The 21,482-nt window shown below is 36.0% G+C and overlaps 1 protein-coding gene across 3 annotated transcripts in view; it reads left to right on the top strand.

Annotated features, from left to right (window-relative positions):
• The window catches only part of SPATA1 (spermatogenesis associated 1), a 103,165-nt gene that overhangs the window by 51,417 nt on the left and 30,266 nt on the right, over positions 1-21,482 (top strand). For all 3 annotated transcript variants that reach the window (XM_023589393.3, XM_058303255.2, XM_058303254.2), the window contains exons 9-10: positions 15,035-15,146; positions 15,662-15,787. In XM_023589393.3, coding sequence (XP_023445161.2) covers positions 15,035-15,146; positions 15,662-15,787 — 238 coding nt within the window. The remainder of the gene's footprint in view (positions 1-15,034; positions 15,147-15,661; positions 15,788-21,482) is intronic.

Below are 21,482 nucleotides of genomic sequence, written 5' to 3'. Positions count from 1 at the left end.
TTTAGTCTGTTGTGTTTGTTTTCTAATTCATTTATCTTCACTCTGACCTTTATAATTTCCGCCTTTCTCCTCATGTTAGGTTTCGTTTACTCTTCTTTTTCTAGTTCCTCCAGGTGTGAGATTAATTTATGGATTTGAGATCTTTTTTCTTTTTTAATGTAAGCATTTAGAACTATACCTTACCCTCTCAGCATTGCCTCTGCTGCATCCCATATATTTTGGGTATGTTGTACTCTCATTTTCATTTATTTCAAAATATTTAATTTCCCTTGTGATTTTGACCATTGATTAGTTAAGAATGTAATTATTTAATTTCCACATATTTTTAAATTTTCTAGTTCTTCCTCTGTCATTGATTTCTAGCTTCATTCTACTGTGATTGGAGAAGATACCTGTTATGATTTAAATCATTTTAAATTTACTGAGACCTGTATTATGGTGTAACATATAGTCTATCCTAGAGAATGATCCATATGTGCTTGAGAAGAGTGTGTACTCTGCTGCTGAAAGAAGTGTTCTATATATGTCTACTAGTCTAGTTGGTTTCCAGTATTGTTTAAGTCTTCTCTTTCAGTACTGATCTTTTGTCTAGATATTCTATCTATTATTTAAAGCGATATATTGAGGTCTCTTACTATTGCTGTAGAACCATCTATTTCTCCCTTCAAATTTGTCAGTGTTTGCTATGTATATTGTGGGGCTCTGTCATTAGGTATATCTATGTTTCAAATTCTTATATCTTCTTGATGAATTGGCCCTTTTATAAATATACGGGGAAACGGACTTTGGCCCAGTGGTTAGGGCGTCCGTCTACCACATGGGAGGCCCGCGGTTCAAGCCCCGGGCCTCCTTGAGCGGCGTGGAGCTGGCCCATGCACAGTGCTGATGCGCGCAAGGAGTGCCCTGCCACACAGGGGTGTCCCCCGCATAGGGAGCCCCACGCGCAAGGAGTACACCCATAAGGAGAGCCGCCCAGCACGAAGTAGGGAGCAGCCTGCCGAGGAATGGCGCCGCCCACACTTCCCGTGCCGACAACAGAAGCGGACAAAGAAACAAGACGCAGCAAAAAGACACAGAAAACAGACCTCTGGGGGAGGGGAGGGGAAGTAAAACAAATAAGAAAATAAATCTTTAAAAAAAATAAAAAATAAAATAAAAAATAAATATACGGTGTCCTTCTTTGTCCCTTTTAAATTTTGACTTAAACTCTATTTTGTCTGATACTATTATAGCCACCAGTGCTCTCCTTTGATTACGATTTGCATGGAATATTTCTTTCATTCTTTCACTTTCAATCTACTTGTATATTTGAATTTAAGGTGAGTCTCTTGTAAACAATATGTAGCTGGATTATGATTTTTTTGTCCATTCTTCTAATCTCTGTCTTTTGACTAGACAGTCCTGGCACATTTACATTTTTAAATAAAGTTTTATTGAAGTATATCATTAATTTGTGAATGTACAAAACAATAAGTGTATAATAAAATTGTGAACTTACAAAACAAATATGTATATCATCATACAGGACTCCTATACAACACCCCACCACCAAAACCTTTCATTGTTGTGAAACATTTGTTACAAATTTTGAACTAGTATCACCAAAATGTTACTATTAACTATAGCCCATATCTTACATTTGATGTATCTCCCTCCAACCCACCTGATTATTAACACCCTATTTTAGTATTATACATTTGTTATAGTTCATGAGAGAATGTTCACACATTTGTCCTGCTAACCACAGTCCATCATCTACCACTGGATTCCCTGTGCTGTACAGCCCCATGTTTTGTACAATCCATTCAATGTGTACACTCGGTGGCTCCCATTTTCATCACAGTGTAGCAGATGTGGCTCAAGCAGTTGAGTGCCACCTCCCACAGTGGAGATTCTGAGTTTGGTTCCTGGTGCCTCATAAAGAAGACAAATAATTAGGAGACAACGAGAAAAAACAATGAGTAGACAACAAACAGACAATGAGCAAAAACAGTGAGCAGACAACAAGAAAAAAAAATGATCAGGGAGCAGATGTGGTTCAAGCAGCTGTATGCCCATCTCCCACACAGGAGGCCCCAGGTTCATTTCCCAGTGCCTCCTATAGGAATAAAAAACAACAGACAATGAGCAAACAATAAAAAAAAAAAAAAAAAACCCACAAAATAAACAAGCAGACAACAAGCACAAACAATGGGCAAACAGATGAGGGAGCCATCTTGGGGGCGCACTTTAGAGGCATATAATAGCAACTCAAAAAGATAGAATAAAGAATAAATGATAACAAAGACAGAAAAGGTGCAATTGAAGAATGAAAAGAACAGAGAGAGAAAAGAATGGAAAAAATTGAGTAGGGGCTCAAGGAGTTTAATAACAACACAAAATGCAACAATATATGTGTCATCGGAGTTCCAGAATAAGAAGAGAAGGGAAGGGGACAGAAAGAGTATTTGAGGAAATAATAACTGAAAATTTCCCAACTCTCACAAAAGAAATGAACTTACATGTCAAAGAAGTACACTGTACCTCAATCAGAATAAGTCTAAATAGACCTACTCCAAGACACATATTACTCAGAATGTCAAAGATAAAGAGAAAATTCTGAGTATAGGAAGGGAGAAGCAAACCACCACATGCCCAGTAACTCATAGCATGGATTTTTCATCAGAAACCATGGAAGCAAGAATATGATACAATTAGGATACTGAAAGAGAAAAACTGCCAGCCAAGAATTCTTTATCCAGCAAAATTGTCCTTCAAATATGAAGGTGAGTATAAAATATTCACAAACAAATGGAAACTAAGAGAGTACTTTAAAAAAAAAAATCCACCTTTGCAGGAGATATTAAAGGAAGTCTTAGAGCCTGAAGGAAAAATCAGGAAAGAGAGGCCTGGAGGAGAGTATAGAAGAAAGAATAGCAGAAAGGATAATCAAAAGAGTAAAATGACAGACAAAATATGATATGGTATATGAAAACCAAAGAGGAAAATGGTGGAAGCAAATAATGCATTTACAGTAATATCATTGAATGTGAGTAGATGAAACTCCCCAACAAAAGATATATGCTGACAGAATGATTACAACAACGTGAGCCATCCATATGCTGCTTACAAGAAACTCAACTTAGACCCAGGTATACAAAACCACTGAAAGTGAAAGGTTGGAAAAAGATACTCCACATGATTAGCAACCAGGAAAGAGGAAGGGTAGCTATAATAATATCAGACAAAACAGACTTTAAAATGCAAAAATTAAATTTATTGAATTTAGGCCATTAAATATTAATAAAAGGAACAATCTACCACAAAGATATAACAGTAATAAATATCTATGCACCTAAACAGGGTGTCCCCAAAATACATGAGACAAACTCTGGCAAAACTGAAGGGAGAAATAGACATCTCTAAAATACTCAATGGAGATTTAAACACCCCACTCATACCTTTAGATAGAACAACTAAACAGAAGATCAACAAGGAAACAGAGAAACTTGGACAATATGACAAATGAGTTAGACCTAACAGATGTACAGAATGCTGCATCCAACCTCAGTGGGTTATACATTCTTCTCAAGTGCCCATGGATATTTCTCCAGGATTGACCACATGTTAGGGCACAATGCAGCTCTCAGTAAATATAAAAAGATTGAAATTATACAAAGCACCTTCTCAGATCATAATGGAATGAAACTGGAAATCAATAATAGATGGGACTGAATAAAAGCCCCAATCTAAATTTAATCAAATAAAAGTGAAACCTCTGAATCTAATAAAATTTAATATGCCCAGAGGAACAGACCAGTTTACAAACATAACCCAGTATCTATTTTTGGAATTTGTAAATATCAAACTACCATGGCATCCAAATAGGAAAAGTGGAAGTAAAGCTCTCACTCTTTGTGGATGACATGATCCTATATTTAGAAAATTCTGAAATGTCTACAACAAAGCTACTTGAGCTAATAATTGAGTTCAGGAAAGTGGCAGGATACAAGATCAACATGCAAAAATCAGTGATGATTTGTACACTAGTATTGAACAATCTGAGGAGGAAACCAGAGGGAAAAATTCCATTTACAATTGCAACAAAAAGACTCAAAGACCTAGGAATCAATTTAATCAAAGAAGTACAGGACCTGTATGCAGAATACTACAAAACAATGCAAAGAGAAATCAAAAGACCTAAACAAATGGAAAGGCATTCCATATTCATGGATTGGAAGAATAAATATCATGAAGATATCAGTCCTATCCAAACTGATTTGTAGATTCAATGCAATATCAATCAAAATTCCAACAGCCAACTTTACACAAACAGAAAGGGCAATTACCTAATTCATTTGGAAGGGAAACATGAATAGCCAAAAGCATTCTAAGAAAGAAGAATGACATAGGAGGAATTTCACTGCCTGAATTTGAAACATTAAAAGCTGCATTCCTCAAGAAGTTAATTATAGAATTACCATATGACCTTACACTCCCTCTACTGGAGAGGTCTTAACCTTTTCTGTTCCACAGAACCCTTTGCCATTCAGGTGAAAAACCACAGACCCCTTCTTAGAATGTAGGGACAGATAGTTTTATGACACTCACCATTGGAATGTCTTTAAATTTTAGCATTATTCAAAACTACATTTTACAACTTTACCATAATTTCAACATCTGATGACTTAACACAGTTCAACATCTGTTCAAGCAGTCATTTTCGGCAAACATTTAGAAATTCAAGTTTTCCCATGGTGTCACAAAGCCATCTCCACAATCATTATTAATCTTTTTGCAGGCAGTTATCCTCTGCACACAGAACACACTATATCAAAATAAAAATCATACTAAATCAAAATTATAGTGCATATTATTTAGTAAATATATCACACCATCATGTTGCCGCAAGAATAATGGTTTTTTTAAAAATTTTCAATTCAAGCTCATGGACACCCTGAAATCTTTCCATGGATCCCTCAGGGGTCCATGGGCCCCTGGTTAAGAACCCCTGCTGTACTAGGTATATACCCAAAGAATTGAAAGGAGGAACTCAAAGAGATATTTGCAAAGAAATGTAATGGAATAAATGGAATTTTTTAAAACTTTATATCCAGCTAGCTTTATATTGTTTAAAACAGAAACATCTGAAACAAAAGGGAATAAAAAAGTAAAAAAAGGATGGAAAACAATTAGCCAAATACAAATGAAAGGAAAGGTGATTATCTATATTAATATCATACAAAATAGCCTTTACAGAAGGAAATATTAATGGACATAAAGAACATCACTAGTTATAAAAATTTCAGTTCACTAGAAAGCCTTAAAATTTTAAATTTGTATGTATCTATTAACAACATAGTCAAAAAATACGTAAGCAAAAATTGGCAGAACTAAAAGAAATAAGGAAATCCATGATCATACTAGGAAATTTTATGAATACACTGGAGACTCTAGCCAGCACAATGAAGCAGGAAAAATAAATTATTGGTATGAGGATTGGAAAAGAAGGAAAAAAGCTATTATTTGCATATGTTAAAGCTGTCTGTGAAGTAGCAACATATAAATTACAATAATAATCAATGTTTATCAAATTTGATGAATACAAAGTCAATAAGCAAAGTCTATTGCAAAGAAGGATTGAATGAATTAAAATGTCACCAATTTAAAAAACAACAACAAAAAACAAATCTGCAGTGGTCAAAACAGCATGGTACTGACAAAGATAGATACATCAGATCTTTAAAAAAAAATAAAAGATAAGATACATCAATCAATGGAATATCATTGAGAACCCAGAAGTAAACCCTCACCTCTATGGTCAACTGGTTTTCAACAAACCTGTGAAGTCCACATTAACAAGACAAAACACTTTCTTCAACAAATGGTGCTGGGAGAACTGGATATCTATAGCCAAAAGAATGAAAGAGAACCCCTATCTCACTCCCTATACAAAAATCAACTCAAAATGGTTAAAAAAACCTAAATATAAAAGCAAGGTTGATAAAACTACTAGAAGAAAATGTAGGGAAACATCTTAAAGACCTTGTGGTAGGGGGTGGTTTCTTGGACCTTACACCTAAAGCATGCACAACAAAAGAAAACATAGATAAATGGGACCTCCTCGAAATTAAACACTTTTGCACCTCACAGGGCTTTTTCAAAACAGTGAAAAGGCAGCCAACTCAATAGAAGAAGATATTTGGAAATCTCATGTCCAATAAGGGTTTAATATCCACAATATATAAAGAAATGTTAAAACCCAACAATAAAAAAAAAACCAAATGACCCAATTTAAAAATGGGCAAAAGACTTGAATAGATATTTGTCCAAAGAAGAAATACAAATGGCAAAAAAACACATGAAAAAATGTTCAACATCACGGATTAGGGAAATGTAAATCAAAACTACAATGAGATATCATTTAACAACTATCGTAATGGCCACTATTAAAAAGACAGAGAACTACAAGTGATGGAGAAGATGTGGAGAAATAGGAACCCTTAATCACTGCTGGTGGGAATGCAGAATATGTAGCCACTGTGGAGGACTGTTTGGCAGTTCCTAAAGAAGCTGAATATAGATTTGCCACATGACCCTGCAATACCACTACTGTGTATATACCCAGAAGACCCAAGAGCAGTGACATGAATAGTCATCTGCACACCGGTGTTCACAGCAGTGTTATTTACCAATTCCAAAAGTTGGAAACAAGCCAGATGTCCATCAGCCAGTGAATGGATAAACAAACTGTGGTGTATTCACATGATGGAATATTATGCAGCAGTAAAAAGAAATGAAGTCATAAAGCACATGACAATATGGATGAATCTGGAGGACATTATGTTGAGTGAAGCAAGCCAGACACAGAAGGACAAATATTGTATGATTGTGTTACTATGAACTAAATATATTGTGTAATATATTGTATGATTCCATTTATGTAAATGTAAATGCAAATCAATTTATAAAGATGAAATTTGATTTATGACTATGTAGCAATAGGGAAGGCATGTTAAGAAATGTGGAGTTTTTTTGAAGTAATGAAATAATTCTAAAATTTTTTGTGATGATGAATGCACAACATTGTGATTATATGAAAAGCCATAGATGATTTACTTTAGATAGATCATAGAGTATGTGAATATATCCCAAAAATGCTTAATAATAAATACACAAATGTGCAAGAATAGCTAGAATTAGCAGCTATGTACAGCAGGGGAAACAGAGACTGAAAGGTGAAGAATTTTCTTGTTTGTTTGTCTGTTTTTTATTTTTTATTTTTTTGGAAATAATGAAAATGATCTAATAATGATTGAAGTGGTGAGTATACTTCAAATACCATTGATTGTTCACTTTGGATGAATTGTATGTTTTATTAATATGTATCAATAAAATTGATTTGTTAAAAAAAAACAAATTACATGTATTATAGAGTATGTGGAGAAATAGGAACACTCATACATTGTTGGCGGGAATGTAAAATGGTGTAGCCACTGTGGAAGCCATGTAGCAGTTTCTTAGAAAGTTAAGTATAGAGTTACCAGGTAATCCAGCAATCCCACATCTAGATAAATACTAAAAAAAATTGAAAGCAGAGGCTAAAACAGATTTGCCCTCTAGTATTCATAGTGGCATTATTCACAATTGCTAAAAGGTAGAAACAACCCAAGTGTCCATCAACTGGTGAATGGATAAACAAAATGTGGTATATACAAGCAATGAAATATTTTTGAGGGTAAAAAGCATTGAAGTTCTGATATGTGAGACAACATGAATGAACCTTGAAGACATCATGTTAATTTTGAAATAAGCCAGACACAAAAGGACAAATATTGTATGATCTGACTGATAAGAAGTAATTAGAATAAGAAAATTCACACAATCAGAAACTAGAATATAGTTTACCAGGGGACAGGATGGTGGAAGGAGTGAGTAATTAAGCTTAAATTGTAGTTTCTCTTTGGGGTTGTTTTAGTTTGCTACACTGCCAAAAGCAGATACTGTAAAATGGGTTGGATTCCAGCCCCCCACCCCGTCCCGGGGAACAAGTGTTTTAGTATTTCTGAGAGAATTTAGAAAAAACAAAAATGTTTTCAGAACCCTAGAATTTGGGTTAAGAATTCATTACGTAGTTTATATAAAACAATGTACTGAAAGATTATTTTTATTTTTTTAAATATACTTTTTTAAGAAGATTTATTTATTTATTTATTTATTTATTTATTTATTTATTTATTTCTCTCCCCCCTCCCCCCACCCTGATTGTCTGTTCTTGTGTCTATTTGCTGCATCTTCTTCTTTGTCCACTTCTGTTGCTGTCAGCAGCACGGGAATCTGTGTTTCTTTTTGTTGCGTCATCTTGTTGTGTCAGCTCTCCGTGTGGGCGGCGCCATTCTTAGGCAGGTTGCATTTTCTTTTGCACTGGGCAGCTCTCCTTATTGGGTGCACTCCTTGCGCATGGGGCTCCCCTATTCGGGGGGACACCCCTGCGTGGCAGGGCACTCCTTGCACACATCAGCACTGCACGTGGGCCAGCTTCACATGGGTCAAGGAGGCCCTGGGTTTGAACTGCAGACCTCCCATGTGGTAGATGGACGCCCTAACCACTGGGCCAAGTCCACTTCCCCACAATGTTAAATAAGAGTGGTAACAGTGGGCATCCTTGTCTTGTTCCAAATCTTAGAGGGAAAGCTTTTAGGATTTCACCATTGAATATGTTAGCTGTGAGTTTTTCATGTATACCATTTATCATGTTGAGGAAGTTTCCTTCTATTATCTTTTGAAGTGTTTTTATCAGGAAAGGGTGCTGTATTTTGTCAAATGCTTTTTCTGCATCTTATAGAGATTATCATGTGATATTTTTTCTTTCAACGTGTTTATGTGGTGTATTACATTGACTAATTTTCTTATGTTGAACCATCCTTGCATACCAGAGATGAAGCCCACTTGGTCAAGGTATATAATTCATTTGATGTGTTGTTGAATATGATTAGCAAGTATTTTGTTGAGGATTTTAACATCTGAGTTCGTTAGAGAGATTCACCTATAGTTTTCCTTTCTCATGGCATCTTTGTTTGGCATTGGTATTAGGGTGATGTTGGCATCATAGGAGTTAGGGAATGTTCCTTCTACTTCTTTTTTTTGAAGAGTTTAAGCAGTATTGCTGTTAGTTTTTTCTGGAATGTTTCATAGAATTCACCTGTGAAGCCATCTGGTCCTGGGCTCTTCTTAATTGGGAGGTTTTTGATGACTAATTCAATCTCATTCTTGTTATTCTGTTGAGTTCATCAATTTCTTCTTTTATCAATGTAGACTGTGTGTTTCTAGGAATTTGTCCACTTCCTCTAAATTATCCATCTTTTTGGCATATAATTTTCCAAATATCCTCTTATGATTCTCTTTATTTCAGTGGGATCAGTGGTGATATCCCCTTCCTCATTTCTTATTTTGTGTATTTGCATCTTCTCTCTTTTTTTGTTAGTCTAGCTAAAGGTTTGTCAATTTATTAATCTTCTCAAAGAACCAGCTTTTGGTTTTGTTTATTTTTTCTAATGTGTTCTTATTTTCAATTTCATTTAGCCCTGCTCTAGTCTTTGTTATTTCCTTCTTTCTATTTCCTTTGGGGTTAGTTTGTTGTTCTTTTTCTAGTTCTTTCAGGTGTGCAGTTAGGTCTTTTATGTTAGCTCTTCATTTCTAATATAAGCATTTATGGCTATGCATTTCCCTCTCAGTACAGTTTTTGTTACATCCTATAGGTTTTGATACACTGTATTATCATTTTCACTCATTTCAAGGTAGTTACTGAATTCTTTTGTGATTTCATCCTTGACCCACTGAATGTCTAAGAGTATGTTGTTTAACTTCCATATCTTTGTGCCTAATCTGATTCTCTGCCCCTTACTGATTTCCAGCTTCATTGCATTGTGGTCATAGAAATTACTTTGTATAATTTCAGTCTTTTTGAATTCATTGAGAGTTGTTCTGTGGCATAGGATGTGGTCTTGGAGAATGACCCATGTGCACTCCAGAAGAATGTATATCCCACTGTATTGGGGTGTAATATTCTGTATATGTCTCTTAGGTCCAGATCCTCTAATATATTATCCAAGGTCCTTGTTTCTTAATTGCTTCTCTGCCATAAATGTTCTGTCTAATGGTGTTAATGGTATATTAAAGTCCCCCACTATAATTGTAGAGGCAACTATTTCTCCACTTAGTTTTTCCAATGTTTGCCTCATTTATTTTGAGTGCCCTGTTTAGGTGTATAAATAATTATGTTTGTTCTTTCTTCTTGATAGATTTTGCCTTTTATTAGCATATAATGTCCTTACATTAGTGTCTTACATTAGTTTTTCATTTAAAGTCTATTTTGTGTGATATTAATATAGCTCCTACCACCCTTTTTTGATTATTGTTTGCATGTAAAATTATTTTCCAACCATTTGCTTTTAGCTTCCTTGTGTCCTTGGTCTAAGGTGAGTTTCTTGTAGACAACATATAGATGGGTCATATTTCCTTATCCATTCTGCCAATCTATGTCTTTTGATTGAAGAATTTAAGCCATTAACATTGAGTGTTATTACTGTCAAGGAATTACTTATATTAGCCATATTTTCTTTAGGTTTGTGTATGCCATGTGTTGTTTTTATTTCTCGTTTTATCTTTTTAGTTTTTCTTACACTTTTCGCCAACTGTCTCTCCTGTTTTTTCCTTTCAACCTGCAGAAATGCCTTTAATATTTCTTGAAGGGCAGGTTTCTTATTGACAAACTCTCTTAATTTCTTTTTATCTGTGAATATTTTTAATTCTCCATCATGTTTGAATGCTAGCTTTGCTGGATAGAGAATTCTTGGCTCGAAGTTTTTTCCTTTAGCACTACATCACACCACTGCCTCCTTGCCTCCATGATTTCAGATGAGAAATCAGCACTTACTCTTATTGAACTTCCCTTGTATGAGGTGGGTCTCTTTTCTCTTGCTGCTTTCATTATTCTCTCTTTGTCTTGAGCATCGGAAAATTTGACAAGTATATGTCTTGGAATAGGCCTGTTAGGATTCATATGGTTTGGGGTGTGCTGCACTTCCTGGACATGTACGTCCATGTCCCTCAATAGAGTTAGAAATATTCAGCCATTATATCCTCCTAAACTCCTTCTGCCCTCTTTCCCTTCTCTTCTCCCTCTGGGATGCCTATAATGCATATGTTTGTACATTTCATGTTGTCATTCAAGTCTCTAAATCCCTGATGGATTTTTTCTATCTTTTTATCTATCTGTTCTACTATTGATTCCAGATGTACTATCTTCCACATCACTGATTCTTTCCTCTGCCTATTCAAATCTGCTGTTATGTACTTCCAGTGTATTTTTTATTTCTTGCATTCTGCCATTCATCACCATCACATCTGTTATCTTTTATGTATATTTACAATTTCTTTTGTATTTCTCCCAGTGTCTTGTTAATATCCTTAATCTCTTCCTTCACTTCACTAAGTTGATTCATGATATTTGTTTGGACATCTTTGATTAGTCATTCCATGTTTTTTAGTTTGTTTGTTAGACTGGACCATGTCTTCCTGTTTTTTAGTATGGCTTGTAATTTTTTATTGTTGTCTAGGCATCTCTTGACCTTGATGGATTTATTCGGTTGCTTAGCGTCTCTTTCTATGCTAGGGCTTTATTTTGTTGTTGTTGTTCTGTGTTGTAAGATTCCACTTTGACCGTTCATTCCTCTTATTCTACTTCCTTGCTGTTTTCTGTGATCCCTTGAGAAGAAAAAAATTAGGTACAGAGAAACGGAAAGAGATGAGAAGAGAAAAAGAACAAGAGTAATAATAATAATAGATAGAAGAGGAGCCAAACAAGACCTAGGAAAATATATAATTAACACAAGTTAAAAAAAATCATAAGTACAGAGGAAGATTTAAAAAGTGGGATAGAAAAAAATGAAAGGAGAAAAATATATAGAATGAATTAAAGGTTGGAATGATTAAAAGAGAGGAAAAGAAAAAAGAAATGAAAAAAAGTTAAAAAAAGGAAAGTAAACAAAGAAAAAAATGAGAGAAATATAAATTTTTAAATGAAGACTAAACAAAAAGGTAGAATGAATGAAAAACAATAGAAAACAGAAGATAGAAAAATTAAGGAAAGAAAAGAAATAACATAGGCAGAAAAAAATCTATAAAAGGGAAAAACGGGGGGACAAAGAAAGAGGAAACACAATAAACAAGAAACAAAACAGCAGCAACAACAACAATGACAAAAAACAACCAAGGAAAAATGGCCTTCCCTTTAGGTCCCTAAGCTGTTGGTGTTCATTAATCTCCCTGGATCCTGCCCTCTGCAAATGATGTATAGGGTTTTAGCGATTAAAATTTTAAAATTAAAATAAAAGGAACCTTAAAAAAAAAAAAAAACAGATCCAAGAAAGCCTAAAACAAATGAATGTCTTTATGTTCCCTGTCATAAAGTATCAGCTGAATGCCTGATAACCAGGGGGATGACTCTCTTGGTCAACCTGGGAATTGAACCAGGGGCCACATATATGCAAGGCAGGAATTACCCCACTGAGTTGAATTGTCTCTTTAGGTTATTTGGTTTTCAGAGGTCTATCTGTGCCTTTCCCCCGGGTGAATTTAGAATTCTTTAGCTTGCTAGAGTCTTGCTGATTAGGCACCTGTCCCCACCCCTTCTCTAATTTAATTGTTTTCTCTCCCTGGGCAGGCAGCTAGGTGTGACAGCCTGCCTGAGCAGATCCTCCCTCTCCTCTCCCCGACATGTCGGGATCCCTTCTGAGATTCAGAGGGCTCAGCTGGCCAAACTCACCACAAAGAAACCTCTCCACCCTCTTCCAGGCCCCTCTTCCTCCCAGGGAATACCCTCTCCCAGTCCTTTGGTAACAGCAAGCCAGGGGCACCAAGGCTACTTGCTATGAGGGTAGGGTATATGTGCCATTTCCAGCCACAGGGGTGAGCAACTGATACTTTTCTTCTTTCTCTTTCCAGTTCCCTCCTAAATGACTCAGAGCACCTTCCCATTCTATATATATCCAAAGCACCTTCTTTAGATAGGTACCTGCCTTCTCTCTGCTTTTTTTGTGAGGGTCTCTGCCTACCTACTCCTTCAGCATTTTTCCAGAAGTCCCCAGGTTGGATTTTAACAATGGGAACTTATTAACTTACAAGCTTAGTTTTGAGACTGTGAAAATGTCCAAATCAAGGCATCTCAAGGCGATACTTTCTTCTGAAGACTGGCTGCCAGTGAACCTGGATTCCTCTGTCACATGGCAAGGCACATGATAGAAGCTGTTGATTTCTTTCTTCTCTTCTGAGTTTCATTGCTTTCAGCTACTTGCTGAAATGACTTTCTCTCTGAATTTTATTCTCTTATAAAGGATGCCAGCAAGAAGATTAAGACCCACCCTGGGCCATGCCTTAACTGAAGTAACCTAATCAAAAGGTACTATCTCTAATAGGTTTACACCCACAGTTATGGATTAGCTTTAAGAACATGGTTTTATGGAGTACATACAGTTCCATCACCACAGGGGTGATGGAAAATTCTTGGTAATCAATGGTGGTAATGGTAGTAGAATATTGAAATCATAATTAACAGCACTGAATTATAGAGTTGAATGTCATTAAAAGGGGAAATTTTAGATAGTATATTTGTTACTAGAATAAAACATTTAAAAAGTAAACATAGGTTTGTAAAATACAAACAGGGAGCCCTAATGTAGACTATGGACTATAGTTATTAGTACAATTATAATAATATTCTTTCATCAGTTATAACAAATGTACCACACTCATGTAACATGTTAATAATGGGGGTAGGGTGGAAGGTGTATTAGTCAGCCAAAGGGGTACTGATGTAAAGTACCAGAAATCTGTTGGCTTTTATAAAGGGTATTGATTTGGGGTAAAAGCTTACATTTACAAGGCCCTAAAGAGTCTAGCTCAAGGCTGCTTTCTCACCAAAGTCTGTTGCCATGTGTTGGAGCAAGATGATGAGCTATCTCTGCCTGATCTGTAGGCCTTCTCAGCTGCTTGACTGCAACCTATCAGGCAAATGGCTCATCTCTCTTCCTGGGGCTTTCACTAATTGAGTCTTCTCCTTTCAGTCACGTGGCAGGACTGAAATGACTAAGTTCTCTCCTCATCCATGTGTCTTCTTGAATGAGTGTCCTGTATCAGCCCACCAAGGGGACAGGGACTTAACCTGAGTCATGCCTTACTGACATGGTCAAATCAAAGACCCTAAATTGATTTAATCAAATAAACTTAAAACCTTTGCATTTAATACATCACAGGGTATCACACCCAGAGGAACAGACCGGTTTACAAAGATAATATCTTTTGGGGGTTAATAAATAATATCAAACTGTCACAAGGGATATATGGGAACTCTGTATAATTTTTCTGTAAACCTACAACTTGACTAGTAAATAAATAAATTTTAAAAAGAATTGAAAACAAATTCAAGACCTATGTAGTGGTAAGAGAAGCATCAATATCTGTAAGCTTGAGGTAGTTTATAAAAAAGAAGTAGAAATTTTTGATTTAGGAAATATAAAGATGATATAGACACAGATTCAGAGGAAATAAGATCAATAAGTATAAGATTTACAACTCTATGCTAAATTTTGAAAACATGATGGAATTACCAATTTTCTAAGCAAATATAAATGATCAAAATTGACTAAAGATGAATAAAAGATCATTAGCCATCTTTGAAAATTTAAAAAGTATCATAACAGATCATTGAGATCAGAAATCTTAGGAGGAAATCACATTTGGAAAGAAAAATAATGGATTTTTTTTTGAAAAATTCATGTTTGAAGTACTCATGTATAATATCCAATAATAATGGAATGGTGAGTGGATCATAAGGAGAGTCTTTATCTATAAATACAGACTTGGGAGTTTATCACCATGTAAGTAAAGAAATGCACTGCAGGTGTACATTATCAAATATTTATACTTATAGACAGGTAAAAAAGAATATGCCACTCTATCAGATTTTTATTGATTTTTATGTTTACTTAATTTACAGACAGATGAGAAAGAATGTGTCACCCTACCAGATCTTATTAATTTTCCTTCATTTCCTTGTCCACCTGTTCTTTCTCAAGGAATAAATGATGTCTCTCTATTACAGATTGAGAGTAAGTATGGTGACACTGTAAGTATAGATGATTCTGTGAGGTAAAATTAAATAATGTTAGATTATAAAAATTTTATATTGATTATTGCATATGTTTAGTTAATATTATTTTCCTTTAAAAATATACTCTAAAATATAAATTTCCCATTTCAGATTTAAGTGCAATAATTTTTGACCCAAGAAAAATTTACCAAAGAATTAAACATAAATGTGTACATATAACTACTTGAACATTACCTGGTTTCTACTCATACATGAAAATATGGAAAAGACACACTAGTATGTGCCCCTAACTTATGTATTTTATAAATCCCTTTATGTATCACTCTTAGAAACTGAAATGACTCTTTAGCATTTTCCAGAGTGGTAAATACTGTATTCCTGCAAGAAAAACAGAGTTTTGGTTGAAATTGATTCTTGGTGCTTTAAGCACTTAAGTTTTACAGTCCACTTTTTGAGTGATTAACCATCTTTTAGCATCCAGACATTGATGAGTATGGGTTATAATCTTTTTAGGAGAGAAGATTATTGAACAAATGAAACAAGTTAAGGAAGAAAGAAGATATTTAGAGCAAATTAGAGAAGAACTCATAAAAAAGGTTGAAAGGCTATTTGAACAAAGCAAACTGAAGCGATTTCATGGTAAAGTTTATCATGTATCTTTTATGACTGTTTTAGTTTCCTTGTTGCTAAAGCAAATAGTATGCAGTGGGTTGGCTTACACAGTGGAAATTTATTGGCTCACAATTTTGAGGCTTGGAGAAGAGCAAATCAAGGTGTTATCAAGGTGATTCTTCCCGAATACTGGCGTTCTGGGGCTGACTGCCAGTGATCCTTGGTCCTTAGTTCCTCTGCCACATGGTAATGCACATGGTGTCCTCTCATGGCCACTCCCTTATTTTCTGGATTCCATTGACTTTCAGCTTCTTGCTGCTCCCTGTGGGTTTTTCATTCTCTGTAACCTGCCTTTAAGGCATTCACTAATATAATTAAGACTCATCCTGGGTCACACCTTACCTGAAGTAAGTTCATCAAAAGGCCCTATTTACGAGGTACATACCCACAGAAATGGATTAGGTTTAAGAACATGTTTTTTCTGGGGGACACAGCTCCAAACAACCACAATTCCTTTGAAGAAAACTTAAGTTTCACAGAAGTGATACTTTTAGAATAAATAAGAAAGTTATAATTAATGTTTCCTATTTTACTGTTAAGTTTTAAGTGGTACACAAGTGAGGTAAGTTCAACATAGAAAACATGAAATCATTGTTCAACTATTTTATACAATAAACTTAATATGGTTTAAATGGGGTTTTTAAAAGTTCAAATTCAAATATTTTCCATAACTGAAATTCATTTATTTGTTCATTCCTTCTTTCATTTATTTATTAAATAAGCATTTATGAAGTATCTTACTAAATCCAGCCTCCTCTAGGGACTGAGGAGACACAGATAGGTAGACACAATCTTATCCCTGCCTTCATGAGCTTGAAGTCCAGTGGGGAAATAAAAATTAAGATAAGAAGTAATGATGCACCCTCATGATTACTATGATTAAGAAATTAAAGAATTCTATTGACAGGAATACATGGGAAGAGCACCTCTAATAGATGGAAGAGATCAAGAAAAACATCTAAGAAAAAGTGTTAGATGTGCTAAAGATCTGAAGTGAGCTTCTTGGCTCTAGGCCTTCAGGCATGCTTTTCCTTCTACCATATACTTCTCATCTTTTTATCTTCTTTTCCTTTCTCCTCTCCTGTTCACCTGACTATTTCCTACTAGCCATTCAAGCACAACTAAGATATCACTTACATTGGAAGCCTTTTTGGATTCCCTTAGGTGATTAATGGGGGGAGGGAGGGGGGTGATGTGTATCTGTCTGCCTTGCTAAATGGAAGGAAGGGAGGGAGGGAGAGAGGGAGAGAGGAAGGGAGGAAGAAAGACAAGGTAAGTAGTCTTATTGCAATAGAATTAGAAATTGTGTTGTTTGGGAATGAAGGATTCTAGCACCAGACAAATCTTTTACTTTGCCAAGTTATTTATCATCTTTCTGCTTTACTCTGTTTATAAAATGAGAATGATCCTTTACTTTCTATTTCAATAAGAATGTTTCAAGATGAAAGGTGTGTGTCAGTCACCGTATATTTCTTGGGTCTACTTAGTGCTCGGGATTGTTTTAAATGCTAACGATACATCAGTGAACAATACACACATGACTTTGTTTAAGGAGCTTCCTTTCTAATAGGAGAAGATAGACAATAAATAAGTAAGAAAATATCAAGTATTGATTGGAGCTGAGAAGTTAATTAAAAACAGTGTAGTAAAGAGTGATGGGGGCATGAGAGAAGTGCTTTAGCAGGGTGTTCAAGGAAGGCATTTCTGAGGAAATGTTATCTGAGTTAAGGTTTTAATGATGAGAAGGCAAGCATGTAAAGAAATAAGCCAAAAGCCGTTTGAACAGGAAAACACTAAATGTCAATGTCCATAGGTTGGAATGAGCTTGTGATATTAAGGGCCTGAAATAAGGCCAATGTGTTTGGTGCATAGTAAACAGTGGGGAATGTAGAGGGAGATAAAAATGAGAAGGTCAGCAAGGAACAGAGAGGCCAAGTCAAAGAGTTTGGATTTTCTAAGTAAGGTGGGAGCTATTGATGAATTTTAAACTAGGATATTACATGATTAAAAAAATATATTTTAGGAAGGTGGCAGATCAGAAAGACATAGAACTCTCTTCTCTCCCAGAAAAATAGCTAGAGGACAGGCAAAAACAGCCTGGAAAAAATGTTCTAGGGTTTAGGAGACCAGGGGAAGGCTGAACACCACCCAAAAGAGAGAAAGGCAAAGGGAAAAAAATCTCAATGTAAAGACATTGAGAAGCTGCATCTGCAACCATTGGTGCCTTTCCCCCACACTATGAGCAGACAATTATGAATTCTCCAGCCTCAGGCTGTCAGCTACAGACAGAGTGGGCTACAGGGATCTACCTCCCCAGAAAATAGGCATGTAAGGGATGTGGCCTAAGGCTGATTCAACTTTTGGCCAACAAATTTGGTCTGCTGTGTCACAAGAGCCCTTCCAGGCCAGGAGGGGTCACGTTGTTGTTTGCCCTGGGAGCCTGCACAGGATTACAGAGATCCAACCCTCTCAATCACCCTCACTACTAACCAGGCCTGGTTGTTGAAGATTCAGAGGGGAGTGGACTTGTTTCCTACCCAGGAAAGGAGGAGCTGCCAGCAAATGTTGGAGAACAGCCTCTGAGAAAGTTTGAATTGTGAGGTTCTGAAGAGCCTCCAGGCAGGATCCTCTGTCACATTGTTGCTATCATGTTAAAGTGCACACATTCTGACCAGGCTTTGAACTGAGAGGGCTGCTGAAGCATGCCATTTGCTGGTGGACCAAGGGAGTGCCTGTATGGAAATTGAAAGTAAATAAAGGGAAGCAGATGTGGTTCAAGTGATAGAGCTTCCACCTACCATATGGGAGGACCCGGGTTCGATCCCTGGGGCCTCATGGTGAAAAAGAAGAGAAAACCTGCGTGTGGTGAGCCAGTGCCCATGCAAGTGCCTGCATGGTGAGCCAGTGCCCATGCAAGTGAGTCACACAGCAAGATGATGATGCAACAAAAGAGAGACAAGGGGAGAATCAAGATGAAGTGCAGCAGAAATCAGGAGGCGGCACAATTGACAGGGAACCTCTCTACATCAGAGGTCTCTAGGATAGAATACCAGTGAATCCTAAGGGGATAAAATGAGAAGAGAAGACAACACAGACAGCAGAAACAGCAGGGTGGGAGGAGGGGAAGGGGGAAAATCAATAAATCTTTTTTTTAAAAAAAGGTAAATAGTAAGAGAGACTTTTTCCAGCCTTTACAGCCTCCCTAAACAATAGTGGATTAAAGAAGAAATTGTAAGTGAAATTAGTAAATATATCGAGACAAATGAAAACAAGAACACAAATTATCAAAACTTATGGGATACAGCAAAGGCAGTGGTAAGAGGGAAATTTATTTAAAAAGAAGAAAGAACTAAAATAAAGATCTTTCTAACTGAACAGCTGGAGAAACTAGAAAAAGAATAGCAAACCATTCCCAAAGCAAGCAGAAGAAAAGAAATAATAAAGACTAGAGCAGAAATAAATGAAGTTAAGAAAAAAAGAAAAAAAAAGAGAAAATCAACAAAACCAAAAGCTGGTTCATTGAGAAGATCAATAAAATCGACAAACCCCTAGCTAGACTTACAGAGAAAAAAACATGGAAGATGTAAATAAATAAAATAAAAAATGAAAAGGGGGGGTAATTATGACTGATCCTGCAGAAATAAAAAGATTCACAATAGGATATTATGAGAAACTGTATGTCAAAAAACTAGACAACCTAGATGAAAAGGACAAATTCCTAGAAACACACAAACCACTTACACTGACTCTATAAGAAATACAATTTTGTGAGATCTATTTATCTTAAAAAAAAAAAGACAATAAAAAAAAAGAAATACAAGAACTTAACCAACCAATCACATTTAAAGAAATTGAATCAGTCATTTAAAATCTCTCAATAAAGAAAAGTCCAGGACCAGATGGCTTCATAGGTGAATTCTACCAAGCATCTCAAGAAGAATTAACACCAATCCTGTCTAAACTCTTCCATAAAATTGAAGAGAAGGGAAAATTACCCAATACATTTTATGTAGCCAATATCACTCTAATACCAAAGCTGGATAAAGACACTACAAGAAAAGAAAATTACAATCCAATCTCTTTCATCAACACAGATGTAAAAATTCTCAACAAAATACTTGCAAATGTAATCCAAGTGCATATCAAAAAACTATTTTTTAATTAAAGATGTTAACATTCTGGAGTATATTTATTTATTTTTAAGATTTATTTATTTCTCCTCCCTTCATCCCCCCCATTGTCTGTTCTCTGTGTCCATTCGCTGTGTGTTCTTCTTTGTTCATTCACTGTGTGTTCTTCTGTCTGCTTGCATTCTTGCCAGCAGCACTGGGAATCTATGTCTCTTTTTGTTGTGTCATCTTGCTGTGTCAGCTCTCCTTGTGTGTGGCACCACTTCTGGGCAGGCTGTACTTTTTTTGCACGGGGTGGCTCTGCTTGTGGGGGCGGACTCCTTGTGCATGGGACTCCCCTATGCAGGGGACACCCCTCCATGGCACAGCACTCCTTGGGCGCATCAGCACTGTGCATGGGCCAGCTCACCACATGGGTCAGGAGGCCCTGGGTTTGAACCCTGGTCCCCCCACATGGTAGGCGGATGCTCTATCAGTTGAGCCAAATCCGCTTCCCTCAAAAAACTTATACACCATGACCAAGTGGGATTTACTCCTAGTATGCAAGGGTGGTTCAACATAAGAAAATCAATTAACAAAATAAACCATACTAACAAATTGAAGGGAAAAAAAAAAAAACCCACATGATTATCTCAACTGATTCAGAAAAGGCATTTGACAAAATCCAGCATCCTTTCTTGATTAAAAACACTTCAAAAGATAGGACTAGAAGGAAAATTCCTCAATATAATAAAGGGCATATATGAAAAACCCTCAGCCAACATCATACTCAATGGGGAAAAGTTGATAACTTTCCCTCTAAGATCAGGAAAAAGACAAGGATGCCCACTGCCATGACTGTTATTCAATATTGTGCTACAAGTTCTAGCTAGAACAATTAGACAAGGAAAAATAATAATAAAATGTATCCAAATAGGAAAAAAGGAAGTAAAACTCTCACTATTTGTGGATGACATGATCCTGTATTTAGAAAATTCGGAAATGTCTATAACAAAGCTATTTGAGCTAATAAATGAGCTCAGCAATGTGGCAGGATTCAAGACACACAAAAATCAGTAATGTTTCTGTGTGCTAGTATTGAACAATCTGAGGAGGAAATCAGGGGAAAATTCCATTTATGATAGCAACAAAAAGACTCAAATACCTAGGGACCAATTTAACCAAAGAAGTACAGGACCTATATGTAGAAAACTACAAAATAATGCTAAAAGAAATCAAAGGAAACCTAACCAAATGGAAAGACTTTCATGTTCACAGATTGGAAGATTAAATATCATGAACATGTCAATCCTACCCAAACTATTGCTGCAGTTTGGTATTATTTATGAATCCCCCCCAAAAGAATTTGTAAACTAATCTGGGTGTGATACCCTTTGAATGCATTAGATTCAGCTGATATGTCTTGATTAAATTACCTGTTAGGATTGGGGCTTTGATTTGACCATGTCAGTAGGGTTGAAACCCTTCCCCCTTGGTGGGCTGATATTAAAGGACACTCACTCCAGAAGACACATGGAAAGACAAGAGAATGT

Source organism: Dasypus novemcinctus, chromosome 9 (assembly GCF_030445035.2).
Source record: "Dasypus novemcinctus isolate mDasNov1 chromosome 9, mDasNov1.1.hap2, whole genome shotgun sequence".
In the NCBI taxonomy this organism is placed as follows: Eukaryota; Metazoa; Chordata; class Mammalia; order Cingulata; family Dasypodidae; genus Dasypus; species Dasypus novemcinctus.
The sequence above is the reverse complement of the archived record's forward strand: the minus strand, read 5'-3'. Positions and strand labels throughout refer to the sequence as shown.